The sequence below is a fragment of the Dromiciops gliroides genome, chromosome 2 (genome assembly GCF_019393635.1).
Source record: "Dromiciops gliroides isolate mDroGli1 chromosome 2, mDroGli1.pri, whole genome shotgun sequence".
In the NCBI taxonomy this organism is placed as follows: Eukaryota; Metazoa; Chordata; class Mammalia; order Microbiotheria; family Microbiotheriidae; genus Dromiciops; species Dromiciops gliroides.
In genome coordinates, this window is record NC_057862.1 from 662,908,107 (window position 1) to 662,935,813 (window position 27,707).

At 38.3% G+C, this 27,707-nt stretch overlaps 1 protein-coding gene across 1 annotated transcript in view; it reads left to right on the forward strand.

Annotated features, from left to right (window-relative positions):
• Positions 1 to 27,235, forward strand: part of LOC122739580 (zinc finger protein 420-like) — a 41,443-nt gene extending 14,208 nt beyond the window's left edge. Inside the window, 5 exon segments of the mRNA XM_043981256.1 lie at positions 8,134 to 8,184; positions 8,613 to 8,785; positions 9,228 to 9,395; positions 10,160 to 10,254; positions 23,364 to 27,235. Coding sequence (XP_043837191.1) covers positions 8,134 to 8,184; positions 8,613 to 8,785; positions 9,228 to 9,395; positions 10,160 to 10,254; positions 23,364 to 24,418 — 1,542 coding nt within the window. The 3' untranslated portion in view covers positions 24,419 to 27,235.
• The last annotated feature ends 472 nt before the right edge of the window (positions 27,236 to 27,707 follow it).

The window sequence follows — 27,707 nt, forward strand, 5'->3', positions numbered from 1 at the left end:
TGCTTATCATTTCTTACAGCACAATAATATTCCATTACCATCATATATCAGAGTTTGTTTAGCGATTCTGCAATTGATGGGCCTTCCTTTGATTTCTAATTCTTATCCACCACAAAAAGAGCTGCTATAAATATTTTTGTACAAATAGGTCTTTTTTTTGGAGGGGGGAGTCTTTGGGATATAAACTTAGCAGTGGTATTGTTGGATCAAAGGGTATTAGACAGTTCTGTAGCCCTTTGGGCATAGTTCCAAATTGCTCTCCAGAATGGATGGATCTTTTCACAACTCCACTAAAAGTGGATTAGTGTTCCAGCTTTCCCACATCCCCTCCAACATCCAATATTTTTCATTTTTGTAATATTTGCCACTCTGATATGTGTGAAGTGATCCCTCAGAGTTGTTTTAATTTGCATTTCTCTGATCAATAGTGATCTAGAGCATTTTTTCATATGATTATAAATAGCTTTAATTTCTTTGTCTGAAAACTGCCTCTTCATATCCTTTGATCATTTAGCAATTAGGGAATGACTTGTATTTTTATAAATTTGATGCAGTTCTCTATATATTTGAGAAATGAGGCCTTTATCAGAGATATTTGTTTCAAAAATTCTTTCCCAGTTTTCTGCTTCCCTTGTAATCTTGGTTGTATTAGTTTTGTTTGTGCAAAAGCTTTTTAATTTTATATAATCAAAATTATCTATTGTATATTTTATTTTATTCTCTGTATCTTCTTTGGTCCTAAATTCTTCCTCTGCCCATAAATCTGACAGATAAATGATTCCATACTCTCTTAATTTGTTTATGGTATCATCCTTTATGTGTAAATCATGTACCCATTTTTACCTTATATTAGTATAATGGTGTGAGATATTGGTCTATACCTAGTTTCTGCCATACTGTTTTCCAGTTTTCCCAGCAGGGTTTGTCAAACAATTAGTTTTTGTTCCAAAAACTTGGATCTTTGGGTTTGTCATATATTAGATTACTGTAGTCATTTACTATAGTGTAATTTTTATCTATTATATTTCACTGATCTACCATTCTTAGGCAGTACTAGACTGTTTTGATAATTGCTGCTTTATAATACAGTTTGAGATCTGGTGCTGGTAGACCAGCTTTCATATTTTTTATTGATTCCTATGATATCCTTGAAATTTTGTTTTTCCAGATGAATTTTGTTATTTTTTTCTAGCTCTATAAGGTTTTTTTGATACTTTGATTGGTATAGCACTAAATATACAAACTTAGGTAGGATTGTCATTTTTATTATATTGTCTCTACCTATGAGCAATTTATATTTTTCCAGTTGTTTAGATCTGATTTTATTTCTGTGAAAAGTGTTTTGTAGTTCTGGTCATATAGTTTTGTGTTTGTCTTGGGATGTAGACTCCCAAGTATTTTATATTGGCCACAGTTATTTTAAATGGAATTTCTCTTTCTGTCTGTTGTTGCTGGACTTTACTGGTAATATAGAGAAATGCTGATGACTTATGTGGGTTTATTTTGTGTCCTGCAACTTTGCTAAAGTTAATAATTTCAAGTAGCTTTTTAGTTGATTCTCTAGGATTTTCTAAGTATAACATCATATCATATGCAAAGAGTGATAATTTTGTTTCCTCATTACCTATTCTAATTCCTTTAATTTCTTTTTCTTCTCTTATTGCTCTAGCTAATGTTTCTAATACAATATTAAGTAATAGAGGTGATAATGGGCATCCTTGCTTCACCCCTGATTGTATTAGAAAGGCTTTTAGGTTATGCCCATTACAGAAAATGCTTGCTGATGGTTTTAGATAAATAGTACTTATCATTTTAAGGTAAGCTCCATTTATTCCTATGATCTCTAGTGTTTTAATAGGAATAGGTGTATTTTATTTATTTATTTATTTATTTATTTATTTATTTTTGCGCAGGGCAATGGGGGTTAAGTGACTTGCCCAGGGTCACACAGCTAGTAAGTGTCAAGTGTCTAAGGCCAGATTTGAACTCAGGTATTCCTGAATCCAGGGCTGGTGCTTTATCCACTGTGCCACCTAGCTGCCCCTGGAATAGGTGTATTTTATTAAAGGCCTTTTCTGCGTTTATTGAGATAATTGTATGATTTGTGTCACTTTTGTTATTCATATGGCCAATTATGCTGATAGTTTTCCTAATATTGAACCAGCCCAGCAATCTTGGTATAAATCCCACCTGGTCATAGTGTATGATCCTTGTGATAATATTGCTATAATCTTTTTGCTAGTATTTTATTTAAAATTTTTTGTATCAATATTCATTAACGAGATTGGTCTACAATTTTCTTTCTCTGTTTTGGCTCTTCCTGGTTTGGGTATCAGCACCATATTTGTCTCATAAAAGGAGTTGTTCACTTATTTTTTCAAATAATTTATATAATATTAGGATTAGGATTAATTATTCTTTAAATGTTTGGTAGAATTCACTTGTGAATCCATCTGGTCCTGGGGATTTTTTTCTTAGGAAGTTCATTGATGGCTTGTTCAATTTCTTTTTCTAAAGTCGGATTATTTAAATATTTTATTTCTTCTTGTGCTAATCTGGGTCATTTATATTTTTGTAGATATTCATCCATTTCATTTAGATTGTCAAATTTATTGGCATATAATTGGGCAAAATAGTTCCTAATAATTGTCTTAATTTCCTCTTCATTGGTGCTGAGTTCACCCCCTTTCATTTATGATACTAGTAACTTGGTTTTCTTCTATCCCTTTTTTGATAAATTAACCAATGGTTTATCTATTTTATTGGTTTTTTTTTTCATAAAACCAGCTTCTAGTTTTATTTATTAATTCAATGGTTTTCTTACTTTCAATTTTATTAATCTCTCATTTGATTTTCTGGATTTTCAATTTAGTATTTAGTTGGGGATTTTTTAATTTGTTCATTTTCTAGTTTTTTTAATTGCATCCCCAATTCATTGATATGCTTTTTCTTTATTTTATTGATGTAAGCTGTTAAGGATATAAATTTTCCCCTAAGAACTGCTTTGGCTGCATCCCATAAATTTTGATATGTTGTCTCATTAATGAAATCATCAATTGTTTCTATGATTTATTCTTTGACCCACTTGGTTTTTAGAATCAGATTATTTAATTTCTCATTGGTATTTAATGTCTTTCAATTGTCCATTATTGAATGTAATTTTTATTGCATTATGATCTGAAAAGTATGTGTTTACTATTTCTGCTTTTCTGCATCTGGTTGTAAGGTTTTTATGCCCTAATACATGGTCAATTTTTGTGTGGGTCCCATGTATTGCTGAGAAGAAGGTATATTCCTTTCTATTCCCATTCAATTTTCTCCAGATATCTATCATATCTAACTTTTCAAGAATTTTATTCATTTCTTTAACTTCTTGTTAATTTTTTGGTTAGATTTTTCCAGTTCTGAGAGGGGAAAGTTAAGGTCGCCCACTAGTATAGTTTTATTATCTATTTCCTCCTGTAACTTATTCAACTTCTCCTTTGAAAATTTAGATGCTATACCATTTGGTGCTTACATGTTAAATATTGATATGACTTCATTATCTATGGTACCATTCCGCAAGATATAGTCTCCTTTATCTCTTTTAACCAGATCTATTTTTGCCTTTGCTTTGTCTGAAATCATGATTGCTACCCCTGCTTTCTTTTCTTCAGCTGAAGCTTAATAGATTCTGTTCCAGCCCCTTATGTGTACCCTGTGTATATCTCTCTGCTTTAAATGTGTTTCTTGTAAATAAAATATTGTAGGATTTGGGTTTTTAATCCATTCTGCTATCTGCTTCATCCCATTCACATTTATAGTTATGATGACTGTTTATTTCTCTCCATGCTATTTTTCACCTGTTTATCTCCCCCACTCTGATCCCCCATGCTCTCCCTTCTCACAAGTGTTTTACTTTTGATCACCACCTTCCTCAATATCCCTTCCCTTGTATCAGTCCCTCCCCTACCCCTTCTATTATCACCATCCCTTTTTTAACTTCCTTATAGGGTAAGATAGATTTCTATATCCATCAAAGTGTTTGTTATTCCCTCTTTGAGCCAGCTTTGATGAGAGTAAGGTTTAATCTTTGCCCATGTACCCCATCTTCACCTCCATTATGATAGTTCTTTCATGGCTCTTTTTGTGTATGGGGGGGGTCTCTCTTTTGTTACCCTAATGGTGGTAATGTTCTTAGAAGTTACATAATGTAACAAGTTTGACTTATTAAGTCCCTTACAATTTTTCATGTTTATCTTTTCTTGCTTCTCTTAAGTCTTGTGTTTTAAGGTCAATTTTCTACTTCATCTCATCTATTCATTAGGAATGCTTGAAAGTCCTATTTCATAAAATGTCCATTTTTCCCAGTGTGAGGAAATAATGGGATTTGGCAGACACCCAGGGGCCCTACCTGAAGATTGATTTGGAATTGATTGAATTGGGTGAGACTGAGTGAGAACCTATTTAAGGTTGATTAAATTGAGACCACACCTGGCCAGCCCCAAGTGGGGTGTTGTTCTCAGAGGCTATGGACTAAGACATCAACACGAGATAACCCTCAACCAATCAGCTTGAAGGACCTCCCCTTCTGGGGGAGGGAGATGGGAAGTAGGAAGTAAGGCTGGCTCCTTGGGTCTACTCTTTCATTCTGGAACCTCAGGTTGGCTGAAGGAAGGAGAAGAAGAAGTCCATTCTGAACCCTAGGGTAGATAAGGCTTTTGCTTAAACTTTCTGAACTCCACTTGTTCTCTCTTTACTCTTTAATAAATGCTTAATGCCCAGAAACTGATGCTAAAAGCTTCTAATTTAAGGTGATCACAGATTTAGTTTTAAACGTCACACCAGGAATGATTATACTCAGTTTTTCTTGAACTGTAATCCTACCTCCTTTGCCTTCCAGAATATCATATTCCTATCCCTTCACTCCTTTAACATGATAAATACTAAATCTTGTAATAACCTGACTTTTGTTGTTTTGTTGTTGAGTTGTATCAATCATGTCAAACTCTTAGTGATCCCATTTGGGGTTTTCTTGGCCAAGATTCTGGAGTGGTTTGCCATTTCCTTCTCTAACTCATTTTACAGATGAGGAGACTGGGACAGACTTAAGTGACTAGCCCAGAGGGTCACCCAGTTACAAAAAGTCTGGGGCCATATTGGAGCTCAGGAAGATGAGTGGTCTATCCATTGTTCCTGCAAAAACAAAACAAAACAAAAAGAACCCATGTGTAACTTTACATTCTGACAAAAATACTTTTTGAATTATGATTTCTTGCACCTAAATGAAAAATCACACTTCCTATATCTTCACAATACAGGATACAGTGAAACACACTTCCAGCAATGAAACATGCCTGAATTACATTAGGAAAAGTGTATAGAGAGAAAAAAAAAAAACAGTTAAGAAGCATCCTCTACTATGTATCAAGATAATAGAATGTGGTAGATGAGGGAATTTAGCAGATACGCAGGGGCCCATCTGGAGATTGATCTAAACTGATTGAATTGGGTGAGAGTGACTGACTGCTGACTGGCTAACTTCTAGTTAACTAGATTGTAAGCACATCTGGCTGGTACTTAAGAGGGTACTTAAGAGGGTATTGTTCTCAGAAGCTAAAAACTTTGAACTTTACATCGAGACCACCTTCGGGTTCAGTGAACCAATGAATTTGAATGATGCTATCCAATCAGCTTGAAGAACCTCCCATTTCTGGGAGGAGGACATGAAGGAGGAAGTGAATGCTGGCAGGGAACTTCTTCCTCTTTGGCTGGAGAGATTGGTGTGGTGGCAGGACTTCACATGGGAGTTTAGGAAGACTAAGATTTCCATGCTATAAGAAATCTGTTCTCAATCTTTCTCTCTTTACTTATCTTATATCCTTTAATAAACCCTTAAAAGTCTAAACTCTTGGTGAATTTATCAGTGATTTTAGCCAGTTTCCCCCAAAACTGGGGGGGAGGGACAAATTAGAACCCACATTTAGATTTTTAAACAACACAACTGTAAACTGTTAACTCAGCAGGAAAAGGAAGGAATGGTGGAGATGGGGGAAGAAGCCCCCAGGACTTGAATAATGTATCCTGCCTACTGAGGACACATTATTCCTCTCAGATTTGTTGAACAGTTTTCTCTCTCTTTTTATTCCTTGTTATAATGGATAATTCTTTGCATAAAGAAGGGGGAAGAATATATTGGCAGGGGGAAAGGCAATGTAAAAACAAACATATCAATAACATTTAAAAATACAACTTAAAATTTTGTAGAATAATAAAAATATGCACTGAGCCTATAAGAATAGCTAGGTGTCATTCCCCATTTGAGAAATGGTCAAAGGATATGAACAGGCAGTTTTCTGATGAAGAAACCAAAGCTATCTATTCCCATATGAAAAAATGCTCTAAATCTCTAATGATTAGAGAGATACAAATTAAAACAACTCTGAGGTACCATCTGACACCTATCAGATTGGCTAAAATGACAAAAAAAGAAAATAATAAATGTTGGAGAAGCTGTGGAAAAATTGGAACACTAATGCATTGTTGGTGAAGCTGTGAACTGATCCAACCATTCTGGAGAGCAATTTGGAATTATGCCCAAAGGGCTATAAAGCTGTGCATACCCTTTGACCCAGCAATACCACTTTGGGGTCTTTTTCCCAAAGAGATCATGGAAGGGGGAAAAGGACCCACATGTACAAAAATATTTATAGCTGCTCTTTACGTGGTGGCAAGGAATTGGAAGTTGAGGGGATGCCCATCAATTGGGGAATGGCTGGACAAGTTGTGGTATATGAATGTAATGGAATACTATTGTGCTGTAAGAAACGATGAGCAGGAGGAGTTCAGAGAAACCTGGAGGATCTTGCATGGGCTGATGACGAGTGAGATGAGCAGAACCAGAAGAACATTATACACAGTATCAACATCGTGTATTGATCTACTGTGATGGACTACATTCTTCTCACCAATGCAGTGGTACAGAAGAGTTCCAGGGAACTCATGATGGAAGAGGATCTCCAAATCCAGGTAAAAAAAAAAAAAAGAACAGTGGAGTATAGATGCTGAATGAACCATACTATTTCTTTTGTTTTTGGTGCTGTTGTTTTTCTATTTTGAGGTTTTTCCTCATTGCTCTGATTTTTCTCTTATAACATGACATGCAGCAATATGTTTAATGTTATTATGTATACACACAACACACATATATTATATATATATATATATATATAACCTATATCAGATTACCTACTGTCTAGGGGAGGGGAGAGGGAGGGGAGGGAGAGAGAAAAATCTGAAATTAGAAAGCTTATATGAACAAAAGTTGAGAACTATCTTTACATGTAACGGAAAAAAATAAATAAAATACTTTATTAAAAAAAATAGCTAGGTGGCCCAGTGGATAGAGTGGAATCAGCAGGAACTGAGTTCAAATTTGGCCTTGAATTCTAACTAATGATCCTGGAGAAGTCAATTAATCTTGTTTAACATACACTTTCCTCACCTCTAAAACAAACAGGAGAAGGACATGGCAAACAATGCCAGTATCTTTGCCAAGAAAACCCCAAGTTGGGTGAGGAAGGATCTCACAAGACTAAGCAATTTCCTGATTCTGTTCTTTTCTGTTTTCTGAAAATTTGGATAATTGTTTCTCCTATTGTTTCTGCCCTTATTCATGATCTTGCAGAGAGCGGTCAATGGCTTGGCAATCCTATTTATCAATTCTTAAAATACTAAGGGAGAAAGTAGGGGCAACTAGGTGGCACAGTGGATTGAGGCTCATCCTTCATTCTCTAAGAGGACCGATGACACTGATGCAGGACTGAGATCCTTCATTCCAGTCTCCAGAACACCTAGGGGAGATAATCCCTATTAGGTGTGGCTGCTGCCTGAGTGGTGCCAAGGTGATAGAGATAACTCCAGAAATCAGAACAACTAACCCTCACTCGACTTCTCCCAACCCACCCCCCAATAAGGGACATTCCACCCTCATGCAGGTGATCACCCCATCTACCCCCATAAGAGAGTTGTTCCCAGTCTGGTTTGGGAAGGAAAAATTCTGAACTTTCCTCCCCGCCAGGTTCTGTTGTACTGAATAAAACTGTTCTTTTATCTCTTATTAGCACATGCATGAGAGTGTAATTCTTTACATAGGAATACCTAAGGACCCGCACCACCAATTTCTCGGTGACAGTAAAGTTTGAAGTAAAAGGTGTCTTATTTTGCCTTCATTAGAGTCAGTCAAGGAAGGGAAGACTCCCCCATGCAAGAATCAAGAAAACCTGAGTTCAAATCCAACACTTGTTAGATGTGTGACCCTGGGCAAATCACTTCACCTTGGTCCCCACATCTATAAAATGGGGACTATACCAGCACCTGCTGCCCAGGTTGTCAGGAGGACCACAGGAGAGAATCCCTGTAAAACACTGGGCACACACAGGTCCGTGACCCCCATTGTCCAGGCCAGATGACCTGCATCCTCCAACCACAGCCAGACGCTCCCCAGAGCAGAGAAAACAGAAGCCCAGAAGGGATAGAGAAGCTCTGCCTTCAGCTCCTGGTCACTTCTCCTGCCACCGACCCCCCCCCCCCCAAACAGGGCCCTGCTCTGGTCCTCGGCCTTTCCCCCACAGAGCTTCCAGCCAAGGCCAACCTCCTGGGGTCCTTCGGTCCGGCTGTTGGCCGACGTCCTCTTGACCTCTCCTGTCTGCCCTGTGCCCACTCCTGTCCTGATCCTCCGCCCCGCCCCGCTTTCATCTCCTCCACGTGTCTCTGGCAGAGCCGGGGAGGGAAGCAAGCGCCCCGGGCATCAACCCCCCCACACACACACACACACACCCCGCGGGTTTTCTTCCTGGGACCCAGGGCTTCCTTTGGTGTCCTCCTCCTGGGCCTGGGGAAGGTCCCTGCATACAGGAAGCGTCTAATAAGAGGTGGTGGACTGCTGCTGACTGGCTGCGGGAGGAAAGAGGTGGCCTAGGGGAGAGGGCAAGGGCTGATTAGGTTCTGAGGAACCCGAGGGCCTCCCCCACCCCCAGTTCTGGGGCCCCAAGACTCGTGACTGCCCTTGGGCAATGGGGCAATGAATGTCAGGCAGGAGGGAAGGGGAGGAATAGAGGGGACGGGGCTCCAAAAGCAGGGAGGGGCAGGGAGGGGCGGGGCTCCAAGCCAGGCAGGGGCGGGAGGGAGGGAGGAGCGAGGCAGGACTTCATCACAGGTGAGTCAGGAACGCGCCGCAGAAGCTGAAGCCTACGATTGAGACTACGATTCCCAGAAGGCCTTGTTAACCAGAGGAGCATTTTCCAAAGAGTACGGCCCGGACTTGACGTCGCTTCCGCCAGTCTCCTTTCAGCCTCTGCCATGCTTACAAATGGTCATTTTCCTCTTTTCTACTGTCTTCTCCCCTCGAAAGCCAGGTCAGTGGGATCAGACCGCGTGCCCATCGCACCTGGAGGCCCGCTGCAGGGTGCGGCGGGGTCGGAGCATCGGGGTCTCATTGGGGAGCACGGAAAGAACGGGGGAGCGTCCCCCAGAGCCCTTGAGGGGCACCCCATACCCCGAGGGCGGCCCAGGGATGGGGGTGGGCCCGTGGGTTGTGGAGGCGGAGCCGGATTCCAATCCAGCCTCCGACAACCCTGGACTCCAGGACCCAGTTAGGCCTCAGTCCTTCGTCCATTCATGCTCCACGTCTGGTCCTGGGCCCTGCTTTCACTTGGGCTTCTCCTCCTCCCTGCATCCTCCTGGCTGTCACCTCCTCGGGGAAGCCTCCTTTGATGCTGCTGGTGACCTGGTCTCTCCCTTTCCTGAAACTGCCAACTCTGTGTCCGTGCCCAGACTTCACTGTCGCCCAGCCCCGCCCCCCCTCCCCCGCAGCATCCTCCTCTCGCTGCAGAACGCCCCCTGGGTACCACTTCTTACAGGAAGCCTCCTCTGCTGGCCTAGCCATCAGGGCCCTCTGCTTGGTTTCTCTCTAAGGGGATGGTCTCCCAAAGACCAGTCACTTCCAGCAGAGAAAGGAGTGTTTTCTGCTGCTCCTTTCCCACCTCCACCCCCGCCGCCCCACACCAGCCCCACTCCCTCATCTCCCCCCCACCAGTGGAGAAGTGAGAATTTCTAGCCTCTGAGTAGGGGACACAGGGAGCTTGAGCTGGACTTCTCATGATTCTCCTTTCCTCTCCAGAACCTTGGCCTCTTGTGGCCCCTGCTCTTCCCCACTAGGTGCTTTCACTGCACAAGGGAATGGCTCCTGTGCGCCTGACAACCAACCCTGGAAGGGTGAGTGGGGACTGCTGCTTTCCTGAGATATCCTGTCACTTTGAAGACCATTGGATACATTTCTTTTTGGTAGACAACCCTAGAAACTGTGGGCATCACAGAGTCATCTATTTAGAGTTAAAAGATAATACAGAAGTCACCTATATATCCTTCCTTTGCAAAGAAATTACCTGGGGCAGCTAGGTGGTGCAGTGGATAAAGCACCTGCCCTGGATTCAGGAGGACCTGAGTTCAAATCTGACTTCAGACATTTGTCACTTACTAGCTGTGTGACCCTGGGCAAGTCACTTAACCCTCATTGCCCTGCAAAAAAAAAAGAAAGAAAGAAAGAAAGAAAAGAAACTACCTTACCTTTACTTTGATTTTTAAAACATTTTAAAATTTGAGGGTTCCAAATTGTTTACCTCCCTCCAGTCCATCCACCACTCATTGATGATGCAAGCAATAGGGTACACATTATGCATGTGAAGTCATGCAAAACATTTCCATATTAGCCACATTGCAAAATGGAAAAAAATGCTTTAATCTGCAGAAAAGAGTTCATAATTTGTTTTCATTTTTCATCATGAATCCTTTGGAAATTTCATGGATCTTTGTATGGATCAGAGTGGATAAATCTTTCACAGCTGATCATTGTTACAGTATTGCTGTTACTGTACAGAATGTTCTCCTGATTCTTCTTAGTTTTCTTTGCCTCATTTCATACAAGTTTTTCCAGATGTTTCTGACAACCCCCTTCCCTCCTCCTCCTCCTTCCCTCCCATTTTAGCTAATCTGAGTATTGTGAAATGGTGTCTCTCACTTGTAATTTGCATTTCTCTTTTAGTTCTTTAGAAAAGAATTTTTATTAGACAATTGACAGTTTTGATTTCTTCTTTTGAAAAGTGCTTATTCATAGCCTTTGACTTTTTTTTTTCAATTGGGGAATGGCTTTTATAAAGTTTGTATAAGTTTGCCCGAGTTCCATATATATTTTAAAAATAAAGCCTTTATTAGAGAATTTTACTTTAAAATCTTTTTTTCCGCCATTTTCTTGTTTGCCTTTATATTTTGGCTGCACTGATTTTGTTTTTACAAAGACTTAAATTTCATGTAATCAAAATTATGCATATAAATTTCTGTGATTCTTTGTGTGTCTTGTTTGGTCATAAATTCTTCTCTTATCCGTAAAATATGACAGGTAAATTCTTACTTTTCTCATGATATCATTCTTCATGTTATAATCATGTGACCATTTTGACCTTGAGATATTGGTCTATGTCTAGCTTTTGCCAGACTCCTTTGCAGCTTTCCCAGCACTTTTTATCAAATGGTGACTTCTTGTACCTAAAGCTTTCATCCTTGGGTTTTTGAAGCACTAGATTGTTATGGTCATTTACTTCTGCATTTTGAGTACATAGTCTTATTTCACAGATGAACCACTGTATTTCTTTGCCCTCACCAGATTGTTTTGATGATTACTGCCTTTTATTATTGTTTGAAATCTGGTACTGTTAGATTGCCTTTCTGCAGTTGTTTTTTTAAAAATATATACCCTCAATATTGTTGACCTTTTGTTCTTCCTGATAAATTTTATTATTTTTCCTTGGTGTATAGAAAAATTATTTGGTACTTTGATTGCTGTGGTATTGAATAAGTAAATTAATTTGGTTGGAATTGTCCACTTAGCCATGAGCAATTATTATTTCTCCAGCTGTTTAGCTCAGTCTTTATTTGTGTGAAAAATGCTTCATCCAGTTCCTGGGTATGTCTAGGCAGAGAGATACCACAATATTTCATGCTGTCTGCAGTTATTTTAAATGCAATTTCTAATTTTATCTATTGATGCTGGGTTTTGTTGGTAATGTACAGAAATGGTGATGATTTATGTGGGTTTATTTTATATCCTGCAATTTTGTTTCAAGTTGTTTTGTGATTGTTTCACCAGAGTTCTTATAAGTATATCATCATATCATCTGCAAAGTATGATGATCATTGTTTCCTTGTTGCCTTATTCCTTCAATTTCTTTTTCTCATTTTAGTGCCATAGGTAATGTATCTTGGACAATATTGAAAAAAAGTGTTCATAATGGCCATCCTTGCTTCAAGCTTGCCTAAAAGGGTTGATGATGGCCATCTTTTTGGGAAGGCTTCTAGTTTATCTCCATTACAGATAATGCTTGGTCTTGATTTTGGATAGATACTACTTACCATATTAAGGAAAGCTCCATTTATTCCTATGCTTTCTTATGTTTTATAGGAGGCATGAGTGTTATATTTTTTCAAAACCTTTTTCTACATCTATTGATATGAATATATGATTTTTTTTTACTAACATGGTCAGTTATGCTTATAGTTTTCCTGATATTAAACCTGCTCTGCATTCCTGGTACCAACCAACCAGTGTATGATATTTATGATACATTGTTGGAATCTCCTGCTAATATGTTCTTTAAAATTTTACCTTGATATTCATTAGTAAAAATGGTTTTGTTGCTTTCTATCTCTGTTTCTGCTCTCCCTGGTTTTGTTACCAAAAATATATTTGTGTCAGAGAAAATATGTGGTTGGACTCTTTCTTTACCCATTTTTTTCCCAAATCCTTCATGTAGGATTGGAATTAATTGTTCTTTAAAAGTTTGGTTGAGGGGCAGCTAGGTGGCGCAGTGGATAGAGCACCGGCCCTGGAGTCAGGAGTACCTGAGTTCAAATCCGGCCTCAGACACTTAACACTTACTAGCTGTGTGACCCTGGGCAAGTCACTTAACCCCAATTGCCTCACTAAAAAAAAAAAAAAAAAAAAAAGTTTGGTTGAGTTTACTTGAATATCTTTCTGGTCCTGAGGATTTTTTTTTAGGGAGTTTGTTTATGGCTTATTTAATTTCCTTTCTATTAAAGTTATTTTAGTACTCTTCTGGTCATCTGTGACACATTTTTGTAAGAATTCATCCATTTCACTTAGATTGTCAATTTTATTAATATGATTTTGGGCAAAATAACTCCTAATAATGGCTTAATTTTCATCTTCCTTCTTGATGCATCCACCCTTCTACTTTTTGATAGTTTCTTGGTGTGTTTTCTTAAATCAAATTAACTACTGGGTCATCTATTTTATTGGTTTTTCATTAAACTGTCTTTTAATTTGATTAGTCAAGTGGCTTTTTTACTTTAAATGGCCAGCTTTGCCAGGGTTGTGTATGAATGTGTTACCCATCAATGGGACGGCATCTCTTTCTTGTCTCCCTCCTTATATATGTGGAGCAAGCCCAAGATGGCCTGCTCAGGGACAGTTTGTTTTTTTCATGTAAGGTAGCCAAGGTGGGCAGCTAGGTGGCGCAGTGGATAAAGCACTGGCCCTGGATTCAGGAGGACCTGAGTTCAAAGCCAGCCTCAGACACTTGACACTTACTAGCTGTGTGACCCTGGGCAAGTCACTTAACCCTCATTGCCCTGCCCAAAAAAAAGGTAGCCAAGGAACATTTATGAAGTTCTTATCATCTGACAGGTACTGTGCTAAATTCCAGGGATACAAATACAAACAAAAATAAAGACGGTATCTGCCCTAATGAGTTCATAATCTCATGGGGGAAGACAACTTACACAAGGGAGCTGAAGAAAGTGTGAGTAGAGGGAGAGGAAGATGCCACAGGTACATGATATTAGCATTGGGAAAGTCAGAAGCAGAGCTGGCAGGGAGTGAAGCAAGACTAGCCTGGACCCTTCACAAAATGGAGACCACAGGGCTTCCTGGTTTCTCTAAAACAATCTCTTTCATAATTTCTTAAGGCACAATATGAAAAAAGGGGTGGGGGTATGGCTAGGTGGCATAGTGGATAGAGCACCAGCCCTGGAGTCAGGAGGACCTGAGTTCAAATCCGGCCTCAGACACTTAACACTTACTAGCTATGTGACCCTGGGCAAGTCACTTAACCCCAATTGCCTCACCAAAAAAATTTTTTAAAAAAAGCCCAATATAATTCCACTGCGTTTCTTTCTTTCTTTCTTTCTTTTTTTTAAACTTTCATTTATTTATTTATTTTGTGGGGCAACTGAGGTTAAATGACTTGTGCAGAGTCACAAGTGTCTGTGGCTAGATTTGAACTCACATCCTCCTGAATCCAGGCCGGTGCTCTATCCACTGCGCCACCTAGCTGTCCCTCCACTGCATTTCTGATCATTTGTTTAGCTCTTCACAAATGGATGAATATCTTTGTTCTTACTTCTTTGTTATAAGAAAAAAACCTGATAAAAATACTTTTGTGCTCATGAGTCTTTTTCCTCTCTCTATTTTTGATGTCTTTGAGAGTATAGGCCTAATTCTATAGCTAGATTGGAGGATACACACTGTTCAATAATTTGGGGGGCATAGTTCCACATTGCTTCCTGAAATGGAATTATTATTCTATTAATTCACAAATCTGCCAGAAGTATTTTAAAATTCTTATTTATCTGAAACCTCTCCAAGAGTTTTCTTTTTCTGTCACCTTGCTAGTTTGATAGGTTGTAAGACAGTATGAAAGATTCTTTTCAATGTGCATTTCTCTTATTAATGAATAGGTGTACTCTGGGGGCAGCTAGGTGGCGCAGTAGATAAAACACTGGCCCTGGATTTCAGGAGGACCTGAGTTCAAATCTGGCCTCAGTCACTTGACACTTAACTAGCTGTGTGACCCTGGGCAAGTCACTTAATCCTCATCACTCCACAAAAAATAAAAATAAATTTAAATTCAAAAAATAAAATAGGTGTACTTTTCATATGTTTCTTGATAGTTTGCTTTTCTTCTTAGAACTGCTTCTTTTTATTGTGTGACTATGGGAGTGGTTCTTGTTCTCTTGTGCTTCAAACACTTTTCATATTCTTTGTAAAAATGTTTAATAAATAATAAATATTAGGTTTACTAAAAGCTACAAAGAATTTTAGTTTGTAGTGGGTATTGAAACCCTGGAAAACATCCATGAACTTGTTTGACTAATATTCAAATTATATAGCATTCTTCTATCCTGGCAAGGTTAAGGAAACTACAAAGAATCACATGTTGAGATTGTCAATTTAAGGACTTATTTTCCTTCCAATACTAGATATTTCTTGAAACACCCCTTACAGGATTTGTGTAAATGTATTATGCATATAAGCTTATCAGTACTTATTTTATTTGAAAGAATGACTGTTAGTAGCAGACAAGACCATAAACACACACTTATAACATGCTATATACCCCTTTGGACTGTTACAAAGGGGCCTGTCTGATCAGATTATGTCCAGATGTCTACTTCATGATCTTATGTCAGTTGCCCAGGAGGTTTTCCCTTTATCTTTCACTCTGTATATTGACATTCCCTACTCTTGCTTTGAGCCTGATGTCATTGGATTCCTTCAAACCAGCCACATCTTTATGGCAATTGATGGGTAACTTTTTTTCCTAATTTCCTAACTTGTTTTTCTCAGGATTTGGAAAGCTGTGTGCATTTTCCCAAGAAATAGTCAGAAGTTTCCCACCTAGAGTAGCACTTCTGTAGAGGACTAGAGTACAGAATTGGAAAAGAAATGAGTGTGAGTCCCTGGTAGAACCAGTACCCAGTAAACCAGGAGGTGCCCTTGGAGGCAACTCTATCAGCAGTGGCAATGTCAGCTTCTGGAGCTCTCAACCCACAGATGGTAAAGTGAGGGTCTGACGACTTGTCATAAGGAGGAGGCCCTTTGCTAGCAGGGGTAGATAATTCTGTTGTACTGCCCATACATGGTTCTGGGTCCTATTCCCATGGTACAGTCCTAGGAAAAGGAGGAGCACTCACACACCAAAGCTTGCAGCTACAGGGGAACAGGGACCCTGGTCTCAGTTCCACGGTAGCAAAGAGTACTTGTGGTCACTCATAGATCAGAGCACAGGTCAGCAGAATAGTAAATGCACCTCTCCTTAGGTAATACCACCTTGGAAGAACTAAAAATTTACAGACTCCACAGAACTAGCTCTGAGAATAGCTACCCAAAAACCCTGAAGCTGGGGACAGTACCCCTTCCACCCTGGGATAGAGCCCCACTTTAATGAATTTAAAGTCAAGACAAAGGCTGAAAAAAGAAAAGAATTAGAAAGGCTGGAAAATGAGCAAACAAGAACAGCAAAAAAGAACCAGATCATAGAAAGTACGGTGCCATGGATGATCAAAACACACTCAGAAGAAGACAACAAAGTCCAGAATACTGGATCCATAGCTTCAAAGAATGATGAAAATTGGCCTGAAGCCAGAAAGAAGATCTCAGAAAAGGATTTTAAAGATGAAATAAGAGAGCTAGAAGAAAAGTGGTTTTTGGTTGGTTTTTGGTTTTTGGTTGGGCAATGAGGGTTAAGTGACTTGCGCAAGGTCACACAGCTAGTGTCAAGTGTCTGAGGCTGGATTTGAACTCAGGTCCTCCTGACTCCAGGCTGGTGCTCTATCCACTGCACCACCCAGCTGCCCCTTTTTCTTTTTTGTTTTTGTTTTTGTTTTGTTTTTTGGTTGGGCAATGAGGGTTAAGTGACTTGCCCAAGGGCTAGAGGAAAAATTGGGAAAAGAAATGAGAGTGATGTAAGAAAATCATGAAAAATGGCAGCAGTTTAGTAAAGGAAGTACTAGAAAATTCTGAGGGAAATAACCCTTAAAAAACCAGACTAGGCCAAATAGAAAAGGTGACACTAAAATCCATAGAAGAGAAAAACATCTTAAAAAGCAGAATTGGCCAAATGGGAAAAGAAATAGAAAAATTCCCTGAATAAAATAACTCCTTAAAAAGTTGAAATGGGGGGCAGCTAGGTGGCGCAGTGGATGAGCACCGGCCCTGGAGTCAGGAGTACCTGAGTTCACATCCGGCCTCAGACACGTAACACTTACTAGCTGTGTGACCCTGGGCAAGTCACTTAACCCCAATTGCCTCACTAAAAATAATAAAAAAAAAAAATAAAAGTTGAAATGACAAAATCAAAAAGGAGGTACAAAAGGTCAGAGAAGAAACCAAGTCCTACAAATTAGAATTGGGCAAGTGGAGGTAACAATTCCATGAGACATGAAGAAGCAATGAAACAAAATTAAAAGAATGAAAAAATATCAGAAATGTCCAATATCTCCTTGGTAAAACAACTAACCTGGAAAATAGATACAGAAGAGATAATTTGAGAATTATTGGACTAATTGAAAGCCATGATCCAAAGGAGCCTGGACATTGTCTTTCAAGAAATTATCAAGGAAAACTGCCCTGATATTCTAAAACCAGTGGGTGAAATAGAAATTGAATGAATCCACTGACCAACTCATGAAAGAGATTGCAAAATGAAAACTTCCAGGAATAGGATAGCCAAATTCCAGAGCTCCCACATCAAGGAGAAAAGATTACAGGCTGCTAGAAAGAATTAAGATATAGTGCAGCCAGTCAGGCTAACACAGCTACTAGTTTAAAAGATCAGAGGGCTTGAAATATGATACTCTAGTAAACAAAGAGCTGAGAGTAAAATCAGGAATCACCTACCCAGCAAAACTGGAAGTAATCCTTTCAGGGGTTGGGGGGTTGGAAATTCAGTGAAGTAAAGGACTTCAAAGCTTTCTTTATGAAAAGACCATGGCTGAAGAGAATAAAATGGGCTTTCTAATAGAAGACTCGAGAAAAACTGAAATGTAAACATGGAAGAGAAAACATAAGGGATTCAATAAGGTGAAATCCTTTACATTTCTACATGGGAAAATGATACTTGTAACTCCTGAAAACTTCCTCACTGTTAAAGGTAGTGAAGAAGAGAATGCCCTGTGACTTGAACATGATGGGATGAAATCCTTGCTTAGTCTTGGCAGGTTGACTCCCCAAGTTTTTTATATTGTCTACATGTCCTTTAAATGGGATATCTTTTTCCGTATCTGGTTGCTGGGCTTTGTTGTTAATATAAAGAAATGCTGGATTTATGTAAACTTATTTTGTATCTTGCTTTCTTTTACCAAATTGTTGAGTCTCTTCATAATTCTCTTGCAATCTTCTGATTCCTTTTCCCAACTTCTCTTGTTTTTAAAAGCCTTTGTAAGCTCTTCCAGAAATTCTTTTGGGGCCTTAAACCTATTTACATTTTTCTTTGAGGCTTCACATGTTGCCATTTTGACACTATTGTCCTTTGCTAAATTTGTGCCTTGCTCCTCCTTGTCACCATAGTAACTTTGAATAGTCAAGGTGTTTTTTGTTTGTTTTTTGCTCAACTTTTTTGTCTATTGTGTTACTTTGTGCTTTTATGTAAGAGATGGGTTCTGCCCCTGTACTGTCCCAAGCTTCTTGAGCTTGGGTTTGGGGCCTTGCCGTTGCCTTTAACTGGGCCTCAGGGGCTCCCCTTCCATCACTTTCATTCAGATTTTTCTTCCTGTGCTGGTAAACTACTTCCCTGGTCCAAAGTTGGTTCTGAAGCTTTTAAAAATGTTGTTTTTTTAAGGGAGTTCAGGAGGGTTTGAAGGCATTCCCTCATTCACCCATCATGGAACTGGAATTCCCTTAATAGTTATTTTTACATGCAATTGGGGGATAATGAAATATGAAATGTATTTTTATGCATTCTTTTTTAAAAAGAGAGAAAGAAGGTGACTAGCAATGAAGAGATCATGCTGACTGCTCAAAAGATCTGAGAATGTTTCACCTATAAATACTCAGGTGCGAAATTATATCCATGGTTCATTATTTCATTTTCATTGTTTTATTTCATTGAGGAGAAAAGGATTCTTAGGCATAATTCTACTTGAGCTTAGAGGGCAGAAGTAGTAGCCATGGGTACAGCTTTTAAAGTTAATGTTATTGGAACCACTAAAACAATAAATGTTAATTAAGTACCTACTATGTTCCAGGCACTACGTTAAGTGTGAGGATACCAAGGAAGGCAAAAACAGACCCTGCCCTCAAGGAGCTTACAATGTAATGGGAGAGGAATTGTTTGAATGCCTGCTGTGTACCAGGCACTGTACTGTGCATCACAGAAATGAATGAAACAACCCATACTGCCAAGAACTTTACATTCAAACTTCCTAACAGTGAGAACTCTATCTGGGTAGCTCAGTTATTTTTGGTGTTTCAGGAATCAGTGACATTCCAGGATGTGGCTGTGGAATTCACCCAGGAGGAGTGGGCACATTTGAACCCATCTCAGAAAAACTTGTACAGGGACGTGATGTTGGAGAACTATAGCAACCTGGTCTCTTTGGGTAAGAACAGCTCCTCCTTTGGAGTCTTGATATATGTATGGAGACTTTCAAGATTTCAGGAGTTCTTCCTGGCCTACAAAAGAAATTGTCCCTATTCCTTTTGTAGCCAAGAGACAGATTACTTGGGGTACCTGTTTGCTGGGGAAAAGGTCTTTGTTTAATATGATTGGAAACTGAATTGTTGATTTGTTATTATCCTAGACCCTCTGTGTTGCTTCACATTCAAGATTTTCTGTTTAATCCCAGTGGAGGTATCATCTCATACTCAAAGTGTTCCCATTGTCTAAGCAGGGAGTGTGTGCAATGTTCTCTTTTTCCCAAATCCTGCTCTGTAACCCATTCCCCTACACTATAAACTATCCTTCAGTGATCATTTGGTACCATCATTGAGGTCTTCCTAGCCTCTGTACTTTTCTTTTTCCCAAAAAGGAGCATAAACTTGTTTTGGTTTCCTTTATTAAATTTTATGGATATTTTAGTTGATTCAGTTCTCCTTCCCTCCTTTCCACCTAAAAGAAAATCCTACATCTCTCCTCAACCAGGCTATTGAGCACTCCACACACACACACACACACACACACACACACACACACACACACACACACACACACACACACATACACACACACATACACACACACAAACAAAAAAGTAAAAAAATGTCAGGCAAAGTCAGCTAACACAGCCATTACCTTTGTTGATATAAGATACATTCTGCACCTTCATTCTCACACCTCTCTACTGGGAGTAGGGTGGAATATTTAAATCATTGGTTTTTAGACAGAATTCTTAAATTACCATCCCAAGCACTTTTTCATTTTCAATGAACAGGATTTGCAGTTTCCAAACGAGATGTGATCTCCCAGATGGGAAGAAAGGAAACATCTTGGATGCCAGAGACAGATATGCCAGGAAGCAGCTGTCCAGGTGACTACATAAAAACCCTGCAGATGAGTCTCTGTCAACCACAGATTTGTAAATCATTTTTGGTCAAAATTCTTAGGAAATGTTAAACAGGGTGGTCTTCTTCAAGCTTGGTCCTGATCAAAGACCTGAGTTGTTGTTTTTTTAAAGAATTTACATTTTCATGCATCTCTTTACTCACATGTACCTCCACTCTCAAAGACAGTTGTTGCCTCAGTACAGGGTAGGTATTTTCTCTTCTGTTCTTTGAAGATTGTCCTGTCTTATTCAGCCATTCTTTATGCTCACTTCCATCAATTCATCATCCATTTAAAAATAAGCACATTACTTAAAACATCAATATGGCTTTTTTCTGAATTTCCTGGTTTTTACTTTTGTTTTGTTTTCATGATTATGTTGCTTTGGTACTGTAATTTTTTATCATAAAAATATTTTATTATTTTCCAGTTACATGTAAAGATAGTTTTCAACATTTGTTTTCATAAGATTTTTAGTTCCAAATTTTTCTCACTCCCTTCCTTACTTCCCCCCTCCTCAAGACAGATAGCAATCTGATATAGGTTATATATGTGTAATCATATTAAATATATTTCTGCATTAAACCTATTGTGGAAAAAGAATCAGAATACAAGGGAAAAACCTCAACAAAGAAAAGAAAAAAAATAGCCAAAAAGTAGAAACAGTATGGTTCAATATGCATTCAGAATCCACATTTTTTTTTCTGGATGTGGAGAACATTTTCTATCCTGAGTTCTTTGGAATTTTCTTGGATCATTGCACTGTTGAGAAGAGTCAAGCCTATCACAGTTGATCATCACACGATGTTGCTGTTACTATGTACAATATTCTCCTAGTTCTGCTCACTTCACTCAGCATCAGTCAACTTAAATCTTTTCAGGTTTTTCCCAAAATCTGCCTGCTCATCATTTCTTACAGCACAATAGTATTCCATTACATTCATATTCCACAACTATTTCAGCCATTCCCCATTTGATGGGCATTCCCTCAATTTCCAATTCTTTGCCACCACAAAGAGAGCTGCTATAAATATTTTTGTACATGTGGGTCCTTTTCCCTTTTCTATGATCTCTTTGGGATACAGACCTAGTAGTGGTATTGCTGGGTCAAAGGTTATGTATAGTCCCATAGCCTTTTGGGCATAGTTCCAAATTGTTCTCCAGAATGGTTGGATCAGTTCGCAACTCCACCACCAATGAATTAGTGTTCCAATTTTTCCACAGCTTCTCCAACAATTATTATTTTCCTTTTTTGTCAAATTGGCCAATCTGATGGGTGTGAGGTGGTACCTCAGAGTTGTTTTATTTTGCATTTCTCTAATCAATATTGATTTTTTCATATGGCAATAGATAGCTTTGATTTCTTCATCTGAAAACTTCCTGTTCATATCTTTTGACCATTTCTCAACTGGGGAATGACTTGCATTCTTATAAATTTGATTTAGTTCCCTATATATTTTAGAAATGAGGCCTTTATCAGAAACACTGGCTGTAAAAATTGTTTCCCAGCTTTCTGCTTCCCTTCTACTTTTGGCTGCATTGCTTCTGTTTGTACAAAAACTTTTTAATTTAATGTAATCAAAATCATCCATTTTGGATTTCATAATATTCTCTATCTCTTGTTTAGTCATAAATTGTTCTCCTCTCCATAGATATGAGAGGTAAATTATTCCTTCCTCTCTTAATTTACCTATGGTATCACCCTTTGTATCTGTATTGTGTACCCATTTTGACTTTATTTTGGTATATGGTATATGCTGTTGGTCTATGCCTAGTTTCTGCCATACTATCTTCCAGTTTTCCCAGCAGTTTTTGTCAAATGCTGAGTTCCTATCCCAGAAGCTGGAGTCTTTAGGTTTACCAAACAGTAGACTACTATAGTCATTTACTGCTGTCTCCTGTGCCTAACCTATTCCATTGATCCACCATTCTATTTCTTAGCCAGTACCAAATAGTTTTGATAACTGCCACTTTATAGTATATTTTGATGTTATTTTTAAAGCATTTAATCATAACCTAGTTTCCCTATCTTTCATCTGTCATTTTACATATCATCCTTTTTTTTCTTTATGTTTTCAAATTATATTTATATAGGCACAGTGATATGTTCACATGATAGGATTTGTTTAGCCATAACTATGTTAGTAAATGTATAGGTTTTCAGTAATGTGCAGTTTCAGAAACAGTTGGTGTGAATATTTTTGAGAGGTGTTTGTTTTCTTTCCATGAAATTTTGACTTAGTAGTGGGATCCTTGAGTCAGTGGTTAGGAAGGTTTTTTGGCACTAGCTTAAATTGCTGTTACTTTTCAGAGAAATGGTAATAGCAGCTGAAAAAGTATCTATTTCAGCATACCTGCCAAATGACTTATAATTTTAAAGTATCTTTTTAATCTGACGACTATTTGTTGGTATATCCCATTGTTTCATTTTGACTTCTCTGATTACCTGAGTTTGAGTAAAGTTTCAGGTAACTATTAATAATTTCTCTAAAGAAAAAATACCTGTATATCTTGATTATTCTCCTGTTTGGAATTGGATCTTACTCTTACAAATTTGTGTTAATTCCTTACAAAATAGTTATGTTGGTTTTCAAATAAAAATTTATGACAACAATTGTCTGATGTGACCCCCTTTTTTCTCATATTTCTTTATTCTCTTAACTTTATGTCTCTTCTTATCTCTGCTCACTCTAAACTCATTGATTCTTCTTATTCTTTCTGTTCAGTGTTTTCCCTTCCTAATTTCACCTCACATGGTATGGACTTATTCATCCCTCCAGGAAATTTCATGCAAGCTAATTCCTTTATATGTAATAAATAAGTCATAACATTTTCATATAAGATAAAGTATGATCCTCATTGGAAGAGCAGTGAGACTTGCCCTATCAGGTGGGAAGGGTAGAGAATAGCTCTAAAAAGCCTTTGAACAACTACAAACCTTGGGAAAGGGGGAAAAGGCAGAATTAATCATCCCTTTATTCTTCCTTACAGAGAGCAAAGAATTTCCTGGAGAAAAACCTTATGTGTGTAAGAAATGTGGGAAGGGCTTCAGATGGAGGATACAGCTTACACAGCATCAGACAGTTCATACTGGAGAGAAGCCATATAAATGTGATGAATGTGGGAAGGTCTTAAGTAGCAATACATCACTTAAGGCACATAAGACAATTCATACTGGAGAGATGCCTTATGAATGTAAGGAGTGTGGGAAGGCATTTAGACAGAGGGCACAGCTTACTCAGCATCAGAGAACTCACACTGGAGAGAAAGTTTATAAATGTGATGAATGTGGGAAGATCTTAAGTAGTAATATATCACTTAAGGCCCACAAGAGAATTCATACTGGAGATATGCCTTATAAATGTAAGGTGTGTGGGAAGGCCTTCTACTTCCTCTCAGAACATAATCGACATCAGAGCATTCATACTGGGGAGAAACCTCATAAATGTAATGAATGTGGGAAAGTCTTCCGCCTTACTGTACAACTTACTCGACACCAGAGCATTCATACTGGAGAGAAACCATATAAATGTGATGAATGTGGGAAGCTCTTTAGAACAAAGAAACATCTTCCTCAGCATCAGAGGACTCATACTGGAGAGAAGCCTTATAAATGTGATGAATGTGGGAAGGCCTTCACAGTGCGGAGGGACTGTATTCAACATCAAAGAATACATACTGGAGAGAAGCCTTATCAATGTGATGATTGTGGGGAGGCCTTCAGAGTGAGTTCACAGCTTAAACAGCATCAGCAAATTAATCATGGAGAAATACCATTTGTATGTAATCAGTGTGGGAAAGGCTTCTTTTGGAATAAGGATTTAAAGCAACATCAGATGAGTCATACTGGAGAGAAACCTTATGAATGTAATGAATGTGGGAAGGCCTTCACAATGAAGAAACGGCTTACTCAACATTACACAATTCACACTGGAGAGAAGCCTTATAAATGTAATGAATGTGGGCAGGTTTTTAGACTAAGGAGTTACCTTACTCAGCACCAGAGAATTCATCCTGGAGAAAAACTCAAGTATAAGGTATGTTGAAAGACTAGAAACAGAACTTCTTATACTACCATTAACTTAGGTTTTATCCATAATTACAACATGACTTTAGAGATTCCACCTGAAGGTAATTTAACTTCCTTTATTTGTGCAATGACTAGAAATCTTAGTCTTAATTTAACTGTCACCTTTGCTACTGTGACATATAATTAGACAACCCTAAATGGAACTAAAGTACCTATCTCAACATTACCTTCTGGACTTGTGACACCTGGGCTTTTTTTTATCTGTGCTGGACAAGCTTTTTCTTCACTTCCCACAGAATGGTATGGTACCTGTGGGATAGCTTATCTGATCTACTGTGACTAAAGAACCATACAAATGGGTTAGTCAATATTAAGACCGCTAGGAACTTGGGTGCATGGTGGCACAGAGAAAAGAGATCCCATTTTGGGGGAAGTACTAATCCAGTAGCAGCATATGGAAAGAGCCCTGGGTTTGAATTCTTATGGGCACTTATTCCCAACACTGGAATCACAGCAGTGATAGATTCCGTTAAAAAAACAAAAACAAAAACTTTTCTTCTTGGGGTAGCTAGGTGGCACAGTGAATAAAGCACTGGGCCTGGATTCAGGAGGACCTGAGTTCAAATCCAGCCTCAGGCACTTGACACTTACTAGCTGTGTGACCCTGGGCAAGTCACTTAACCCTTATTGCCCTGCAAAAGAACAAAACAAAACAAAACTTTTCTTCTGAGCTGGAGAAACTTGCTCAGAATACAGTAGCCATTATTCAACACACATCTCATGTTTTATATCAGCTGCATGCTGAACTTGACTCTGTCTCTCATATGGTTATGGAAAATAGGCTACCATTGGATATCTTGACAGCTGCTCAAAGAGGAGCTTGTGCTATTATTAATCAATTCTGTTGTTCTTATGTAAATTATTCAGGTAATGTTATTAATGATGTTGAGGGATTACAAAAATTACTGAATAGTATTTTGCAAATAGCACAACATACTCATGTACAGGAGAATGCCACTTCATGGTTGGATGCATCCTCCTGGTTCTCATGGATAGCTTCATGATTCAGGAGTAGAGGGTTATTACAATTTATTTTAAAAAGGATCTTAATCATCATAGAAGGTCCTATTCTTGTTAAAATAATTATAAACTGTTGTACTACTCACTTTTCTAAATGTTAATCTGTCTAAAAGCTGTATGTGATAGATGTTCTTTAAGTATATTATCTCAGAAATGAACTCCTCCAAGATGCTACACATATTCTAGATCCTATTTATCTTCCTGATTTACCACATTCTGCAAAATATAAAACTGCACCCTGTTCTTCTTGACATCTGCAACGATCATTCACTATACTGTCTGGAACCTAATTTAATATTGGTGAACCTCACCTCTCCTATACTGTTTGGACTTGATTCTCTCTTTTAGTGCTGACAACAAGATTATCCAGCAGGAAGCAGAAACTGATTCTGTTGCTTTTGAGTGAGACGAACCTACCACATTCTCAAATGTTAAAATGAATGACTGCTCCTGAGCAGCAAACGGATCGACCATTACATACTGTTGCTACTGCTACAGCAGAAACAATGTTGCTTTGTATGATGCGTAGCAAGAAAGGTCGTAGAAAAGTAAGGGGAATTGCACGCTGGCATGGTTGTTACAGTTTTTATAAGAGAGTTATTCAATGTATCGGACCACCTGTTAATGGTAGTGATTGCCCCACCTCTTTTAAATGTCGTGAAAATCCAAGATGGATTCTACATTTTCGCTTTTGTAGATTTCAGAAATGTGTTGAGGTTGAAGTTAAAACCTTCCACTGTAATGGCCTTGTGATAGATTTGATTGTCCGCCATGCAGAAAATGTGTCAAACCATCGTTTTATGGACCTATGAATGATCCCTTTTGTGCTCTTTGTCATTTTTCTAAATAGAATATTCATCATATCTAATCTTTGTTGTGCTTATTATTTTGTAACTTTACTAAATGCAAATCAGTATCCCTGTACTAATATAAGTTGTCCCATCCACATTATTTTTTATGTAATTTTGTACCTCAGTTGGGGATTGCCGTTTCTGGAACTTGTACTACATGTGGACTTCCCTCTCTGCATTGAATTGTATACATTTCTTAGATTGTTAATGATCCAAGAGACAAATTTAGGATTTGTCTTTAGATCAAAGGAGGGATAATGTGAGTGAGATTTTCCCTACCCCTTGGATATATATGATTTACTTATCAGACTGTAAAGACTTGAATCAGTCTTTCCTCCTCTCATACAGGATAGACTGTAAATGCTCTCATATAGAATAGGCTGTAATTGCTTTGTCTTCTCATACATTAAGCATTCTCCTTTGGACCTCTAAAGCTTGTGGTTAGGATGGACCAATCAGGGTAAAGGTCAGAGCTTCTAAAATAGCTACTCTGGAGTTGCTGTGAACCAATCAGTACTGGTAGAATAAGAAGTAAAGCAGAACCCTGATAATGACACTCAGAGTTGACCAAATGACTTAAGAGTGGAATATTGTGTAATAGCCTGGCCCAAGATGGCCACTTCTAAATTTTTTTATGGGTTTTCTACTGCCACATTGTGGTACTAGTGAGCTACATAACTTAGCAACAATGTTATGGAGGACTAATAGATGAGAAGACAACACTAATTATTTGCTTATTGCAGAAATAACTAATAGCATTTATACTGCTTTAATCTTGGGGACTCTATGGGTATAAATATCCCTTTTCCCTATGCCTTGGGGTCTTTGGGTCCTAGACTTGAGACCAGCATTATTGTGAGATAGGATCCCTCTCTCAATAAACCTATTTTCTTTGACTTGGAGACTTTGGTTTTTTGTTTTTTCTTCCTCTAATACTGTGACTTAGAAATTTTCCCCACAATGATCCACAGAATGGTGAAATGTTTAATTTCCACAGTCATATCAATTCCAATACATATGAATTTTAAAAGCATATATTAGCTCTATTGTAATTAGACCTAAATTTGCAAAACAGATGAAATGACAGTGAAAAAGTGAAATACTTAAAACTGCAATGGGTGTTTTACTCCCCAGACCACATACACACACCATGTAAGACAAAGTATGTATAAGCCACTATAGAATTGATCTTTGGTATCAAGCTATCTGGGTGTCTGACTGGTTCTTCCCTGGAAGTGACTCAATCTGAACATGCAAGGGTCTATAATGTATGAATCTGATAAATTTCCATATTACCAAGGTAACCAACAAAATGAGGGTCAGGTAAATCCTTATGCAATTAGCTAGATTAATAACAAAATCATTTGGGGGAGC